The sequence below is a fragment of the Microtus ochrogaster genome, chromosome 7 (assembly GCF_000317375.1).
Source record: "Microtus ochrogaster isolate Prairie Vole_2 chromosome 7, MicOch1.0, whole genome shotgun sequence".
Taxonomy (NCBI): domain Eukaryota; kingdom Metazoa; phylum Chordata; class Mammalia; order Rodentia; family Cricetidae; genus Microtus; species Microtus ochrogaster.
Window position 1 is genome coordinate 24,313,120 of NC_022014.1, and position 15,527 is coordinate 24,328,646.

Below are 15,527 nucleotides of genomic sequence, written 5' to 3' on the forward strand. Positions count from 1 at the left end.
CCACACTCACCACACACACAGTAATAACATGCAGCCCCACCTCCACACTCACCACACACACAGTAATAACATGCAGCCCCACCTTCACACTCACCACACACAGTAATAACATGCAGCCCCACCCGCACCATACACACACAGTAATAACAAGTACATAAACCTAACACCAAGCCTATCGTGGTGCTGTGATCACAGAGTGTGGCTTTGGAGAGGGTGCTGGTGGGGCTACCGCGTCTCACAAGTATGACTTTACCCAGTGTTCCAGGTCTCTTACCCAGAGTGAAAACATTCAGCATCCCTCTGACTCCACTGTGCAATTAGAAAAGACAAGACAAAGGCAGCTCGGAGGGTATTGTTTTCCTCGGATGGGCCTCCGGCCACCAGGGAATTGTTTCCTCTTCCATCTGCACCGGAAAGACTGGCATGACTGACTTGGTATTGCTACAGAAGTTTCTTGTCTCATCTGCTCACCGTTCAGTACCAAGAATAAAGAACTTGCTTTTCCTAAAACCTACAGCTGCTTCTTCCCCTCCCCCGCAAGTCCTAGCAGCCACGTCAAGACCCTAGGGCAGCTCTCCGGAGCTTTCTGTGACTTTGTGACTTCAGGTCTTTGTAGAATGACAATAAGCTCAAGCCTGCTATCAAGAGTTGGGACCTAGGGGCTGGAGACAGCTCCCTAAGATCACATACTGCAGGGTTGGGGACACATTGCTTTTGGAACCTGAGTTGGGTTCCTAGTGTCTCTGGCCTCAGTGAGTGCCTAAACTCAGGTGCAAAAACCAACATACAGACACATAATGAAAAAAAATGAATCTTTTGGAAAAAAAAAACATGGATGGTGGTGCACCCCTTTAATCCCAGTACTCTGGAGGCAGAGGCAGGCGGATCTCTGTGAGTTCAAGATCAGCTCCGCCTACAGAGCTAGTTCCAGGACAGCCAGGGCCACACAGAGAAACCCTGTCTCGAAAAACACTTCACAGAGGACTCTGCTCCCTTCCTATAGCAGTTCCTGGAGGCTGTGGAATACCTGCCACAGGCACAACCTGTCTTCTTTTTTGCCCAAAGCCTTGTTTCTCGTTTCTTCTTTTGGTTGGGTGGATAGAAGCAGGTTTGGTGCCCAGGGTGGATAGTGTTGGGAGGTGGGGGTAGGAGGAGGGAGTATGAAGAAGATTCTCCTTCCCAGCTCTGTTCTGATCCGGGAAGACCCTGGAGTGTTGGATGGAACCGCCATCTGCTTATTCCACCAGGTGTTCATCTCTGTGGATGATCTAGAGCCCCCAGGACCCCAGGACCCCGAAGATTCCAGACCAAAGCCCGAGCTGGAACCAGCAGCTGGGACTCCCAGCATGGCTGCTGCGGAACAGCAATCTGTGGAGTTTGACTCCCCAGACTCCGGGCTGCCTTCTTCCCGCAACTACTCTGTGGCCTCAGGCATCCAGTCCAGCCTAGACGAGGCACAGAGTGTGGGCTTTGAAGAGGACTGCGGTGGGGAAGAAGGCTCCTCCGAACAACCAGCTACTGCAGCCCACACTTCTGAGCCCCATGATCCTGGCCAGGAGCAGCTTGCATCTGCCAGTGAGCTTGAAGCAGGGGAGGAGCTCGCAGCTGTGTGTACTGCGGCCTATACTGTACGTGGATGCTCCCTGATGCTCCCTCACACAACTGTCGGCAGATCCTGACAGTTTTAGGGAATCCTGACATGCTAAATCTGGGGACTGACTGCAAGGGGAGGGTGGGTGGTGTGGCTCTCCCGAAAGGGCTCTCCAAGCATCACCAAGAGGCCTCTGTTCTCAGAGCTCTGGGGTCCTTGTTGGCTGGGTTTTCTTTGGGCACCACCTCCTGCCCCAACCTTGGAGGGGCTGGCTAGCCTCACCTCTGAGGGACACCCACTTTTCCAGATAGAATTACTGGACACCATGGCCTTAAATCTGCACCGCATAGACAAGGATGTGCAGAGATGTGACCGAAACTACTGGTACTTCACGACCCCCAACCTCGAGAGGCTCAGAGACATCATGTGCAGGTGCCACTGGGGGCAGGCTGTGGGAGATGCGAGGACCCGGGCCGGGCCATGGTTTCACCTATTGTATTGTATCAGGTCTCCCTGCATCCTCTGGAGCACTGTCCCTGCAGCACTGCCCCCATGATACCCACCTACCCCACTGCACCCTCTGTCTAGAGCTGTCCTTCAGCACCCACTGCATCCTCTGTCTGTCTGCAGCACCCCACACCCCACTGCATCCTCTGTCTGTCTGCAGCACCCCACTGCATCCTGTCTGTCTGCAGCACCCCACACCCCACTGCATCCTCTGTCTGTCTGCAGCACCCCACTGCATCCTGTCTGTCTGCAGCACCCCACACCCCACTGCATCCTCTGTCTGTCTAGAGCACTGTTCTGCAGCACCCCACACCCCACCCTATCGCAAGGGTCTTTCAGACACCTGTTTTCACTACCTGTCCTTCATACCAAACTGTGGTGGCCTTTGTTTCCCTCGCCAAGTCCCTTCCTAAAGTGCCTTGGGGACAGGGGCCATTGGTAGTTCCCACTGCCTCACAGGGTAGAACCTCAGGAAGTGTTTCAGGGTTGTGGAAAGAGAAGGGCACGGCCATAGTGTTCACACCTGGCATTTCAGCTACGTGTGGGAGCATCTGGATGTGGGCTACGTGCAGGGCATGTGTGACCTCCTGGCGCCTCTCCTGGTCATCCTCGATGACGGTAAGCGATGGGGTGTGAGGCTTCCCCAAGTGAAACTGGGTTCAGAGTGACAAGATGGGAGAAGGGGGATGATGACCAGGTCGAGAAGGTGTGGGGGTGTTAGCCAGTCTGTTCTGGTGTCTCAGGGGCCTCATTCCCATCTCTTCACAGACCAGCTGGCCTACAGCTGCTTTAGCCACCTCATGAAGAGGATGAGCCAAAACTTCCCCAATGGAGGTGCCATGGACACCCACTTTGCCAACATGCGTTCCCTCATCCAGGTGAGTGATGCAGCTGCCTGAGGGCTGGGCGTGGCTAGACTTCAGGTCAGCTTCAGGAAGGCTAGGGACGTCCTTTACAGGGGCTTTATTTCACCAATCCTCCTGCTTCTGCTTCTTTGAGTTCTGGGATTATTAGCATGTACCACCAGCCATAGCTGGATTTCCTTCATTTTAAAAAACATTGTTACCCAGCACATGGCATGTGCCCAGCACTTGGCATGTGGAGACAGGGAGGTCAAGGCCAGCTTGACTACACAGCAATTGAGGCCAGCCTTGACTACATGAGATGTCTGAAAATTAAATTAATTCACACAAACACACACACATGTATGTATTAATGAAAGTAGCTGAGCATCATAATTCATGCCTGAAACCCCACTTGGGAGCCTAAGGCAAGATCAGGATTGCTGTGAATTCAAGGTGAGCCTAGGCACAGACTGAGAACCTATCTCAAACAAAAATAAAGTAAGTCAGCAGGGCTGGAGAATTGCATTAGGAGCTGAGTTTGACTCCAGTAGTTTTGCTTTTAAAGCCACACAGTAGCTTATGACCCTAGTGTGGGAAGGGGAAGACAGATCCCTGGGCATCTCTGGCCAGACAACTTAGCCTGCTCGAGTTCCAGGCCAGTGACAGACCTTGTATCCAAAGAGTAGCAGAGATAGGCGGGTAGCACCAGTGGAAGACACCTGAGGCTGTCCCTGGGTCAGCACACAACAGTGTGCTCACATGTGCATATGCACGCATGTAGGCACATATATACAAACGCTGAATTAATTAGTTGGGGCTGGAGAAATGGCTCAGCAATCAAGAGCACTGGCAGTGGGAGGGTGGCAGAGAACCAGCTCAGCTCAGTGTCTCTTCTTCTCCACCATGAGATCTTGGACTCGGAGCTATTTGAGCTCATGCATCAAAACGGAGACTATACCCACTTCTACTTTTGTTACCGCTGGTTCCTGCTGGATTTTAAAAGAGGTGAGAAGCGGGTGGGTCTGGGTATCATGGTATAATCCCAGTACCCCAGACCTGCAACAGGAGAGTTATCAGGAGTTCAAGGCCAGTGTCAGCTTCATATCAAGACCTTAAAAAAAAAAAAAAAAAAAAGCCATAGGACTGAGGTCAGGCAGCAGGAGAGCCCCCTTCCCCTCCATTAGTGGCATTCTAACTTCACTGCTTACTGTTATGTCCTGCCCCTGCCCAGCTTGAGTTCTGCTAAGGTTGTCTGGACCCATGGTTCTTACATGGTCTCCACAGGACAGGCAGTGCTTGCTTTGTCACAGGTGATGGTCTCGAACCTCGTTCAAACTTCAGCTTCTCTGAGCACTAAAAGTGGGGAGAGTGCCACACACAGTCTGCAGAAATAGCCAAGGAAAGGGACAGGGTCTTGGTCTGGGGTAGGGAATAGAACTGCCTGCCGCTCTGGAGCCGGGCGAGCCAGGCTGTGTGCAGTGGAGAATCTGGCCCGTGCCAGCTCTTTCCCGTCCCCAGAGCTGCTGTACGAGGACGTGTTTGCAGTGTGGGAAGTGATCTGGGCCGCCAGGCACATCTCGTCGGAGCACTTTGTCCTGTTCATCGCCCTGGCCCTGGTGGAGGCCTACAGAGAGATTATACGTGACAACAACATGGACTTCACCGACATCATCAAGTTCTTCAATGGTATGAGCTGATCCAGCCATTCCGGCTCCCTTACCCCCAGCAGGGATAGGGGCAAAGTTCCGGACTGGGCAGAGTTGAGGGTTTTCAGGAATTCCAGGGTTCCTTCCCCGTAGGCAGATGTCAAGAGCATAGCAGGTAGAAACTCCCTACAATTACCCATGTTACCCCCAGAGCGGGCTGAACGCCATGACGCCCAGGAGATCCTGCGAATTGCCCGGGACCTCGTCCACAAGGTGCAGATGCTCATAGACAACAAGTGAGAGCTGCAGCCAGAGGCCCCTGAGCTCCGGCAGGGAGAGGCCGAGGTCATCATAGCCCAGACTGCCTCACCCCACATCCCCTACCCCACCCCTGCCAACCCTGCCCACTCAGCTGTGTAACCTAACAAAGTGACTATGAGCCTGGGATGTGAGTATGGGCAGTGCTGGCCCTACAGGGCAAGTGAGAGTCAGAATGCCTGCAGGTCATGACTGGGTGGGAAGGGTTGGCCTCAGGGAGAGTGACCGCCTTAGGGGACCACTACTCTTGTTTCCCTCTCAAACCACAGAATAGCCCCACTGCCACCCGAAGCCTCAGTTTGGACTGTTTCCTATGCCTCTTCCAGTCAACCTGGGGCTCTGTAAGGTTAGTGGGGTCTACAGTGGACTGAGCCTCATCTAGCAGGAGTTGCATGGGGCAAGGAGCTCTGTGCCATATCTCTCCTAAGACCTTTTGTGGTCTCAACTGGCCGCCTATTCAGGCATGTGTCCCGGGGTCAGGAGACTGGGCTGTCTTTCACACTCTCCTGAGACTCCGGGGGCAGCCCACCTCAGCAGCACTGCCATAGTCTCTGGCCACCAGAGTAGCCCCATGAGCTCTCCCCACTCATGTCTATACAGTGCCACTCCTCACCCTGCCCTCTTTGTGCACTGGAAATCCCCAGGACTGCGCAGAAGTAGCACATTTGCTCGCTGTATGGCATGGAGGGCGGTGGGTGTTGCCTGCTCTCCAGAGGGATCCCAGGGGGATTCTGTGAAAAAGCAATCCTGTCACAACCTCCTTCCAAGGCCAAGCCTCTGAGCTTCAGGGTACCTGTTACCTGTTCCAGACATCTGAGTTCCTGGGGCTGAGGGAGGGGGGGATTGCCTGGGTATTCTCAGCTCATCCCTGGTGAGAAGCAAGGCCAGCTCGACTTTCCACATGCTTCTCGGGGTGCTGAGAGGCCTGGAAACCCAGAAGGCCCTTGGAGGAGTTTGCAGGGGTGTCACCAAAGGCACACCCCTTGACCCAAGGCCTAGGCATGCTGCTTTTTGTCATCCCCACCACCCGAGCACATGCAAGCTCTGTCTGGGACCTGGGGGCCACAGTTGCCTGGCTCCTGCCCAGAAGTCACCCAGGTTCACAGACTTACTGCATTTGGAAAACATGAGGAAGGACCAGAAGCCTTCTGCATCTGGCAATGCCCTCCCTAGCCCCTGCACTGCACGGCCTGTGCGGGGCCAGCCTACCCTTGTTCATGATTCCTTGGCCTCCACCAAGCATGGTGGCCAATGTGTGCCTGCCTTAGTGACTCCGGTTCTGTGCAGGGCAGAGTGTATGGGGTTTGAGGGTTTGTTTTTGTTTTTTGTTTGTTTGTTCATCTGGTTGGTCAGTTGATTTTGTTTTGCTCAGAAACTATACTCTTCTATATAATAGACCAATAAAATGTATTTGGCAATGCCTGAAGCCCTAATGGCTATTTGTGGTACTAGCTGGACATAGAATTGTCATGTGTTGGATAGTTCTGTTCATGCCATGATCCAAGAGCTTCAAAAAAAGCAAGACTGATGTGAGAGAGCCAAACTTTTTCCTAAAGAGGGGCCTTCGTGGCATGGGCTAGTTAGAAAGTCAGTTCCCCAGAATGCCACAGACCTTATCCCAGAACCATGGTCTTATCTTAGGTTGACCAATGGAGCCTCCAGTCTGTAGTTGGAGTATGTCCTTGGCTTCCCCCGTCCCCACTAGCCTACCCACACCTAACCCAGCTTAGCAGGGCAAGTAGACCTAATGAGGAATGGCACAAGCCGCCAGCTCTCACAGCCCCTTGCTACCCACTGATCGCATCTCTGAGATGCCTGGCTCAGGCAGGTGACTAGAGGGTATAGCTCCTGTGAAGGCGTGAAAAGGACCTGGTTAGAGCCCTCACCCCGCCCTGCCCCGCCCTGCCCCGCCCCGCCCCAGAGTTAGCTCCCTGTCAGTCCTGCTTTCTGAGCTCTGCGGTCTACTGGCAGCTTCTCAAAAGCTAAGGAGTCTCTTCCACAGCCCTCGCAATCTGGCCCCGTCTGTTAAGACAGCACAGGCTAATGGCCGAAGCTGGCCAGGGAAAATCGGGACACATGAAGCTTGAACAAGGGGACGTGATAAGCCCTCTAGGGAAACTCCTCCCTCCCTCGCAGTTTCTATACCTGGGTGATAGTTGAATTCTTCCTCTGCAACCACCTTCACCAAAGGTCTGGCAAACCAACCTGGGAGTGACCTGGCTCCTCTATACCCCACCCTCCCTGCTCCATCTAGAATGTCAGCTGCCCCCATATAGACACTACAGGGATTGGCCAAAAGGGGTCTCTGGAGGGTCAGGCCAGCCTTTTGGTGCATTTGGGCTTCATAACTGCCTCTTTGGCGAGTACCCTTAGAGAGCAGGAGCTCTGAGCATGTGTAATTGAGTGGCTTGCTGCCCATCCTGTACATCCGGCCCCATAGGTGATCTTCCTAGGGCAGGGCTTGATCCTGTTCCCAGTGCCCAGTACACAAGTTACCAGGCACAGTACCAAGACCTAGTGAGCACTCTCCAAGTGTTAACCCTAACTCTAGCCTTACCTGCTACACCGCTGGCCAGGACAAAGCTCTTCCTCACGCCACCAGCAGAGAGCGCCCACACCTTATGAGTCAGGCTGATGAGGCTGGCAGTGGGAGATTGGAACTGACGTGTCTTAGCATTGGCCCTCCAGAAAACAAGAATCTAGGTCATTTTCGGCCAGCATTTTCATTCTGAGGGTAACAACCACACACACACACTTTCCTAGAAAGGAGGCTGAGGGTCAGATGGAGCCTGGCTCCTTGATCTTGTTCCCCACCACTTGCTTCCAAGACGGTCTTGTCTAAAGCTAAGCTGGGGAGAGATGGAGCTGCAGGGTCTTCTCTGCCCAGCTAAGATCTTGGCCCTGGACCTCCAGCCTCATCCAGCTTCATAGAGTGGAACAAATTATCAGAACCCAAAGTGGTTGGGGTAGCCCTCAAGCCCCTCACTATCTGTACCCAGATCCTGGGGGATAGCCTCTGCTACCTATTCCCAAAGGCTGGGTCAGAGGTGCTGAGGTGACTGACAGAGCTCAGAACTGTACTCCTAACCAAGGAGATACAACTGTTTGACAGCTTACTTTTCATTTCTAATTTGCTCAAAAGGACTAAGTGTTAATCCCAGCACTAGAGAGACAGAGGCAGATGGTTATTTGTGAGTTCGAGGCCAGCCTGGTCTACAGAGGGAGTTCCAGGACAGCCAAGACTACACAGAGAAACCCTGTCTCAGAAAACAAACATCTCAGAGTTAAGAGCAGAACACCCCGATGTTTCTGTTTGGTTTTCTAAGACAGGGTCTCTCTCTGTAGCCCTGGCAGGCCTAAACTCACTTTGTAGAGCAAGTGGGTTCAAATTCGGAGGTCCACTTGCCTTTGGTACACACCTCTGGTCCCTACAGAGGTATGCACCACTCCACCACACCCACCCTGTTAAGGGGTGTACGTGTGTTTCACCTGCATGTATGTCTACCTCATGTGTACCTCATCTTCACATGAGTCAGAAAATGGCATCAGATATTCTGGAATTGGAGTTACATTTGGGAGCTGGGACTCAAAGTTAGGTCCTCCAAAAGAATAGTCAGTGCTCTTAAGTACTGAGCCATCTTTCCAACCCTTAACAAGCTGTTTAAAATGTTTTATTTACATTCGCCTGCTCATTTATGTATGCTGTCACATACACGCAGGTGCCCATGGAGGCCACAAGAGGGAGTCAAAGCCTCTGGAACTGGAGCTACAGGCAGTGGTGAGCCACCTGCCGTGGGTGTTAAGAGACCCGACCAGCGACCTCTGGAACCCCATTACCAGGGTTTTAATTATGTAACCCAGGGCCATTACCCAACTTTCTTCATCCTCCTGCCTCATCCTTTGGAGAGCCTTGTTGCTTCCAGCTAATCGGTTCCTGTAGGCCTCTGCCTCTCAGAATGAAATGACCCAGATGCTGCAGGCTAGCAGCTCCATCTCAGGTTTCAGTGCAGATTTATTTCAGTTTATATTTTATTCCAGGCAAGTGCTTATTACATGGATAGTATTCATGTCTCAATACCTAAAGTCTCGGAGCATGAACAGCCACTAGAATACAGTTCAATAGTAAAAATACAATATGTACAAAATTAGGGTTTTGTAGTTTGTTTTTTTTTTCCCACACAGCAGATGTACCCAAACACATAAAAATCTCTACAGTCTGGGGTCGCTACAATTCATATTTCAGGAAACAGAGACACAGTGACCGAGTCCTCACTGTAAACAAGGGCCACCTCTTTGGGGACTGGGACCCTGGGATTGGGGGGAGGAGCAGCTGTTCCTAGAGAGACTATGGTGACCCAACTACCCTCCAGGCATTCTCTGCCCTTCTTTGGCCCCCAGGGAACCACTCTTCCCTCCCCCTCCTTCCTCCCCGAGGTAAAGATCCCAGGCAGTGAGCCACTCCAAACAGCACAGGTCAAACACGCATGAGAGGTAAGGTGTGTATGTGTGTGTGTCCCAGGCTGGAAGGGATAAGAAGGGAAGGGCCAGGCGGTCCCACAGGGTGAGGACAGATGTGGTCCTAACAGCTCTCAAAGGGAAGATGCCCACGAAAGGGCTGGGAGGTGGCTGCCCACTCGGGCACACAGCAGTCACAAACAACAACAGCAACAACAGCCATCATCACCAATCTGGACATGGTCATTCGGCACTAGATCTGGAGGAACCCCTGGTGGGGGAGGGGGTGATGAGGTATCTGTGCAGGCCTACTGGCCAACACGATGGCGGGAACTCTGGAACTGGCCTCAAGACACAAAAGGGGAAAAGGGTGGGGGCGCGCTCATCAAGTGGCCTGACTGTGCCAGCACCAGACTCTGCTTTGTCACCACAGAGCAGAGCGGAGGTGGCCCCCAGAGTCAGGGTGTGGGCAGAGGTGGCTGCAGCTGCAGGAAACGGCCAGCTTGTGGGTGGGGATTTCTGTGCTGGGGTAGAGACCTGGTCCTAGCCACCGTTCCCCACCCCTGGCGACATAATAGAGTGCCCTGGGAGGTTTCCAGGGCCAGAAGGACCTGTGAGTTTGAAGCATCTGAGGAGTCATTATTTCAAGGGAGAATGCATTCAAGACCTCCACTGGCCCCAGTGCCTTGCTCACAATGTATTCTGAAGGACCCTGAGCCCTCCTGGCCCCTTGGCTTGCCCCAGTGCAAACTTCACACCTGGGGACACTTGCTTCCTGCCCCACACTGAAAGGCCATTGGTGAGTGTCCAGTGGGGAGCTGAATGTGCACACGTGTAACTGAGTGTCTGACACAAGGCCACTTATAATAAATATCCACTTAAAAAGGAAAGCCAAGCGGTCCGCAAAAGCAGAGGCAGGAGACAGCATCCCTAAGCACAGGACGCTCACTCTTCTCAGTCCCGATGAGCCTTGTCTTAGCCCAGCAAAGGCCCTTTCCACAGTGGAGTGCATCACCCACCAGGAAGGGGCCTCAGAATTGCCACTGAAAGGAGGAGATGGGAAAAGCCCCAGGATTTCAGCTCACAGATACCTCAGCAGTGGCTTAGCTCCTGGAGCCCTTGCTGGTCCATGTTTCCTAAGCTGAAGGCAGTACCTAAACCAGAGGCCTGGGGAAGCACTGGACAGAGCAAGGAACTAGGCCAGTGAGTAACAAGCCCAAGGTCGGAGTTCCTCCCAGGCCTAGTGGGTGGGGGCAGAACTGCCAGCACCACCTCCCCAGCCCTAAGCTCAGCCTGCTCTTTAGAGGTCAAAGCCCAGGGGCAGGTGTGGAAAACTTGGCACCAGCCTGCATTTTGTTTATTGTTGGTTGATGCTCATTTTAAACAGTTTCTACTGTAACCAATCACAGTGACTACAGGTGGATTAGATCCCCAGGCCCAGGCATTCACCTGTCCTCACTCCAGATCTTAGGATCTGTCACCTGTATTCAGAGCTGGGCCCCTCACCACCCATTCCTCATCTTTCTGGGGCTTTATTTCCATACAGAAGTCCCAGAGGACTCTGAGGCTGGGGAGGGGAGGCAAGGCCAGGAAGCTCGACCACCTCACCCGACAGAGGAATAGCAGCAACAGCACAGGAAGGCAGGCCAGGGAAGAAGCCAAAGAACAGAGCCACAGCGCAGACTTCGGGGTGGACAAGGTAGGGAGGCAGGAGTGGCACCGGGCTGGGCAGGCAAGTATGTCCACCAAAGCGTCCTCACGTCTACCAAGTCCCAGTGCAGCAGGACAGCTTCTGCCTGCACCCAACTCCCTGGAGGGCCCCCCCCCTGGCTCAGCGTCTCTGCACCCCCTTCCCCTAGGAGGCCTGGGGGTGGTGTGGGTGGGGCGGGCCTGGCTGGAATGTGTGGAGCTGGTGGGTGGGAGAGGGACAGTCAGGTCCCCCTTCCCTGCCCCCACTGGGGGCCAAAGTGGCCTCATTCTCAAGCCAGCTTGAGTGTGCTGACAGGAAAGGAGGGCATAGTGACCATAGTCACAGGGTTGAGCACTGTTTGGCCCACCAGCTGGGGGTGGTGCACCACCTGGGCCCCCACAGCTGGCTTTGCCATGACAGTAGCTGGGGGCCCCAGCCCGGCTGTGCCATTCACTTGCTGGTGCGAAAGGGTATGGGCGATGTGGCTCACTGCCACAGGTTGGCTCACCGCCACAGGCTGTGGGTACAAGGGCAGCTGGGAGCCAAGGTGGGCCACATGGTTGAGGGTGGCAGGGTGCACTGTAATGTGGCCAATGGGGGGTGTGGCAGGTGCCAGCTGCACAGCAGGGCTGGGGGCGGAGGGGGCAATGTGGGCGATGTGCTTGCCCCCCGGCCCCTGCAGAACGTGGTTCACAGTCTGGATGACTGAGGCGTGGGTGGTGGCTGTATGGGCGATAACTGTGGAGCCGCCCCCCGCAGTGGCCACAAGATGTGCTGGAGCTGGTACTAGGGTCTGGGTCGGGGTAGCTGGTGTGGGAGGAGGGGCCGGCAAAGGGGTTTTTTGCTGTGGTGGTGGTTGCTGCTGCACAGGGAGGTGGGCAGGAGACAGGGCCACTGGGTGAGGATGAGGATGCGGGTGGGTGGGCAGAGGCGCAGAGGTGGTGCTGGGGGCTGGCAGGGTAGATTTCAGCAGCTCCGGCTGGGGACGATGGTTCAGCTTAGGTGGGCCCAGGCCTGCCCGGTCTTCCTCCATTTCCTCGTCTATGTTGTCCTCGCCCTCTGTCAGGGAACACAGGGCAGGGAGCAGGTCAGAAGAGCTTAAGGAACAAGGGGCTGGAGGCATAGGTGTCCTTGGAGGTCAGTATGATGGAGCTGGGACAGATGGCCTCTTTTCTAGCAGGAAAGACCCTCACGGGAGCTAAGGACAACATTTGAGGGCGGGAGGACCAGCACAGGGGCCAAGGCTCACCAGAGGCTGTGGAGGTGGAGGCCTGGTCGTCCTCAGGCTGGCCTGTCTGCCGGAGCACACGGTCAATCTCCAGGACGTCCATCCACTGGCTCAGCTCATGCTTGAGCTCTGCCAGGCGCTGCTGCGTGGCAATCTTCTCCCGTGCCAGCCGCTCCATTTCATGCTCATACTCTTTCTCCTTTCTCTTCAGGGACTGGGGACAGGGCAAGGGACAGCAGGGTGCCCTTAGCAGCAGCCACAGATTCCATAGGCCTCAAAACCTTTGAACCAGTGGTTCTCAACCTTCTTAAGGCTGTGACCCTTTAATATAGTTCCTCGTGTTGTGGTGACCCCCAGCCATAAAATTATTTTGTTACTTCACAATTGTAATTTTGTTCCCGTTATGGATTAATGTAAATAGCTGATATATATGACTCCCCCCAAATGGGTCATGACCTGCAGGTTGAGAACCACTGCACAATCTGCTGTGACCAAAGCTGAGAGGCCACCCTGCCTCCTACCCCATCACTCCGCCCAAACCAGCATCTGAGTCACTGTGGGTACCTAAGCAGGCACCATCAAAAGCTAGCACTGATCCAAGTCTGGGATGCTTCTCCACACTACCCTGACTGGGTCCCCAGGGACGGCTTCATAGTCTCTCAACCCCTCTCACTCCCTCCTGGCCTCGCCTCACTCCCTGAAGCCACCGTTCCCCCAAAGAACCTGCACTCCTTTCTACCACTCAAGCATCTCCTTGCTCCCTGTATCCCGGGAGGGTTACCTGCTAGACTACCTGGTAGAGACAGCACGGTCTCTACCGCAGGCTATTCTATCTGCTTGGCAACGACGCTGGGGCCTTTCCTCCCCCTGAAGGCAGCTGCACCTTAACCAACTACACTTCCTCCAGCCTGCACTTCACACTGCTCCCCACGCAGTACCCTGCCCACAACCCCCCAGACCCCACAGGATACTGAACCTGATACACCTGTGGTGTGTCCCATCTGCCAACAACAAAGGATCTTAGGGAGCTCCACAGCACCCCAAGTCTGATTGTACACCCCTAGGGACTTTCACCACAAGGTCCAGACCAGCCCTTCCTCATCACAGACTATTTCTGCCTCCCTCAGAACACAGGAGTCTACCCACAGGGTCCCCTCTAAAGCCTCACCGCTTTGCACAGGCTCCAAACCACTCCAAAAGGCCAGCTCACATCCCAGTTGTCAGCTGCCTACCAAAAAGTGCCTCCATGACCTCCAGACACCAACACTTTAGCCCACTTCTTCTGTCTCCCAGCCTAGATTTGTCAACCCTGTAGTGTCCATCAGGCAAGGCAGACAAGATACTCCTACCCTTGCTGACTCCAGAGTTCATTTCTCAACTTGCTCCTGAACATCTAACTTCCAGAGCACAGGATCACCTCTAAGTGCAGAGACCAGGAGCACTCCACACATGAGGTTGTCTCTGAACCCTGTCTGTGCTGATGGATTCCCCCCACCCACATTTCCTGCCCTCCAGGTGTGAGTGGAGGGGGGAGGTCCAGTCTGTCTCTCGATGATGCCTGCAGGGGAAGGGGACACACTGCTACAGTGAACAAGCAAGTGCAAGAGCTAATAAGGGTTTTTCTCAGCTTCTACAGTGTAGGCCCCAGCTGACCTGCTTGGCTCCTTCAGCCTCGAGACATTTTCACCAGATGACACCTGGTCCTACTCCTAGATCACACCTGAGCCCAAGCTCCTCTACTAGCCTTCTCCTGGCCAGGGCCTTGTCAGCATCCCCTTCTACTGCAGCCTGTCCCAGTGCCTCTACTGTGCTCTGACACTGGATAGGAGTCTGTCCGATGGGCCTTCATTAGCCCTGGCTCACCGGACCACACATGGTCCCTGTCCCGTCAGTGAGAGATTACAGGGCTGTTCTACAGTCCATTTCCATCCTCGACCCTATCAGCAGCCAGTAGTGTGCTCGCTCAGGTGGACGAGGATGGCCGACAATGATCTGTGTGCCTGCTACCCTCCTTTCAGGATGTCAGCCTCTACCTGACCTTTCCTGTGTCAAAGGGAACCCAGCAGACTCTCCTGTTTCCACGGTCTAGCAGCAGCTCAGCAGCTTCTCCTGACCGGGTACAGTGCATCCAACCCCCTTACCACTAGACCCCACTTCCCCACACTCCTCCAGTGGCCCCAATCTCTGGACATTTCTGATGCCGTGAGCAAATGCTTCAAACGATCATGCCATGCTGGCCTTGACACACCCCAGTGTCCTCTCTACCACCCCGACTTCAATTTAACCCGCTTCTCATATTTCTGCTAGAAACAGTAGGAAAGACCTTGTCTTTACCCTAACACTCAAGCGCACATGACACCTACGTGTCCTCTCGCCTGGTTCTGTCACTGAGGGCTGCATATGGCATCAGAGGAGGTCACAGCAACCATAGGCCCTTGGTGACTCAGTCCTCACTTGAACCCTGAGACTGCTGGCTGGAAGTGCCATCCCCAACTCTATCCACTGCTTGCAGGGAGGCTCTATTGTGGTTCAGGAAGATAAAGCATCAGGGGCCAAACACCCTCCCTTTCACAGTTAAGCCCACAGGCCTGGAGACCCCTGCGGAGCTTGCCAAGGATCAAAGGTTAGTCCACACTGCTTCGCTTCTGCTCTGCGGTGCTAGCAATTAAGTCCTCTTCTCAGCAAGAGTTTTCTGTTCGCAGGGCTTTGTTCTAAACCCACTTATTTCAGGTGTCGATCTGGATACATGTCTATTCTTCTTGTCTCTGTCCACTGTGGCTTTCTCCAAATCCTTCACTACGTCCAGGCAACTTTAGAGACCACCTGGGACCTCCACACCCCTTTATATTCCCCTTGCCCTTAGACAGGGTTTACTATGCAAGCCTCGCTGATCTGGAACTCGGATCCACCTGCATCTCTCTCCAGAGTCTTGAGATTAAGGGCAAGTAGCATCAGGACAGACCTTCCTACAGCCTTTCTCTTCTGGACATACTACTGAAGTCGTAGGTCCTTAAGGCCCCTGCCACTGCTCTTCCCGGGACCAACTTTCGACTCTCACCTAGCTCACTCTTGCCTCTCTCTGCAAGACAAGTCACCCTCCCACCATCGCTACATCCAAGGACGTCTCTCCCTCGCTCCTGCTGAACAAATAACCACCCTATCCTCCATTTTGCCTTGTTCACCCAGGATGACGCAGGCCTCTGCCAATGTCCTTTCCCCAACACTTTCCTTTTTTTTTTTTTTTTTT

The 15,527-nt window shown here is 54.0% G+C and overlaps 2 protein-coding genes across 4 annotated transcripts in view; one reads left to right on the forward strand and one right to left on the reverse strand.

Annotated features, from left to right (window-relative positions):
• Sgsm2 (small G protein signaling modulator 2) overlaps nt 1–6,333 on the forward strand; it is a 39,958-nt gene extending 33,625 nt beyond the window's left edge. For both annotated transcript variants that reach the window (XM_005349564.2, XM_005349565.2), the window contains 7 exons: nt 1,248–1,628; nt 1,899–2,023; nt 2,634–2,716; nt 2,867–2,976; nt 3,852–3,948; nt 4,462–4,629; nt 4,801–6,333. In XM_005349564.2, coding sequence (XP_005349621.1) covers nt 1,248–1,628; nt 1,899–2,023; nt 2,634–2,716; nt 2,867–2,976; nt 3,852–3,948; nt 4,462–4,629; nt 4,801–4,889 — 1,053 coding nt within the window. In that variant the 3' untranslated portion in view covers nt 4,890–6,333. The remainder of the gene's footprint in view (nt 1–1,247; nt 1,629–1,898; nt 2,024–2,633; nt 2,717–2,866; nt 2,977–3,851; nt 3,949–4,461; nt 4,630–4,800) is intronic.
• Nucleotides 6,334–11,255: 4,922 nt separating this feature from the next.
• Mnt (MAX network transcriptional repressor) overlaps nt 11,256–15,527 on the reverse strand; it is a 12,941-nt gene continuing 8,669 nt past the window's right edge. For both annotated transcript variants that reach the window (XM_026780409.1, XM_005349566.3), the window contains 2 exons: nt 12,302–12,494; nt 11,256–12,111 (listed from right to left, as the gene is read on the reverse strand). In XM_026780409.1, the coding sequence (XP_026636210.1) occupies nt 11,342–12,111; nt 12,302–12,494 (963 nt within the window). In that variant the 3' untranslated portion in view covers nt 11,256–11,341. The remainder of the gene's footprint in view (nt 12,112–12,301; nt 12,495–15,527) is intronic.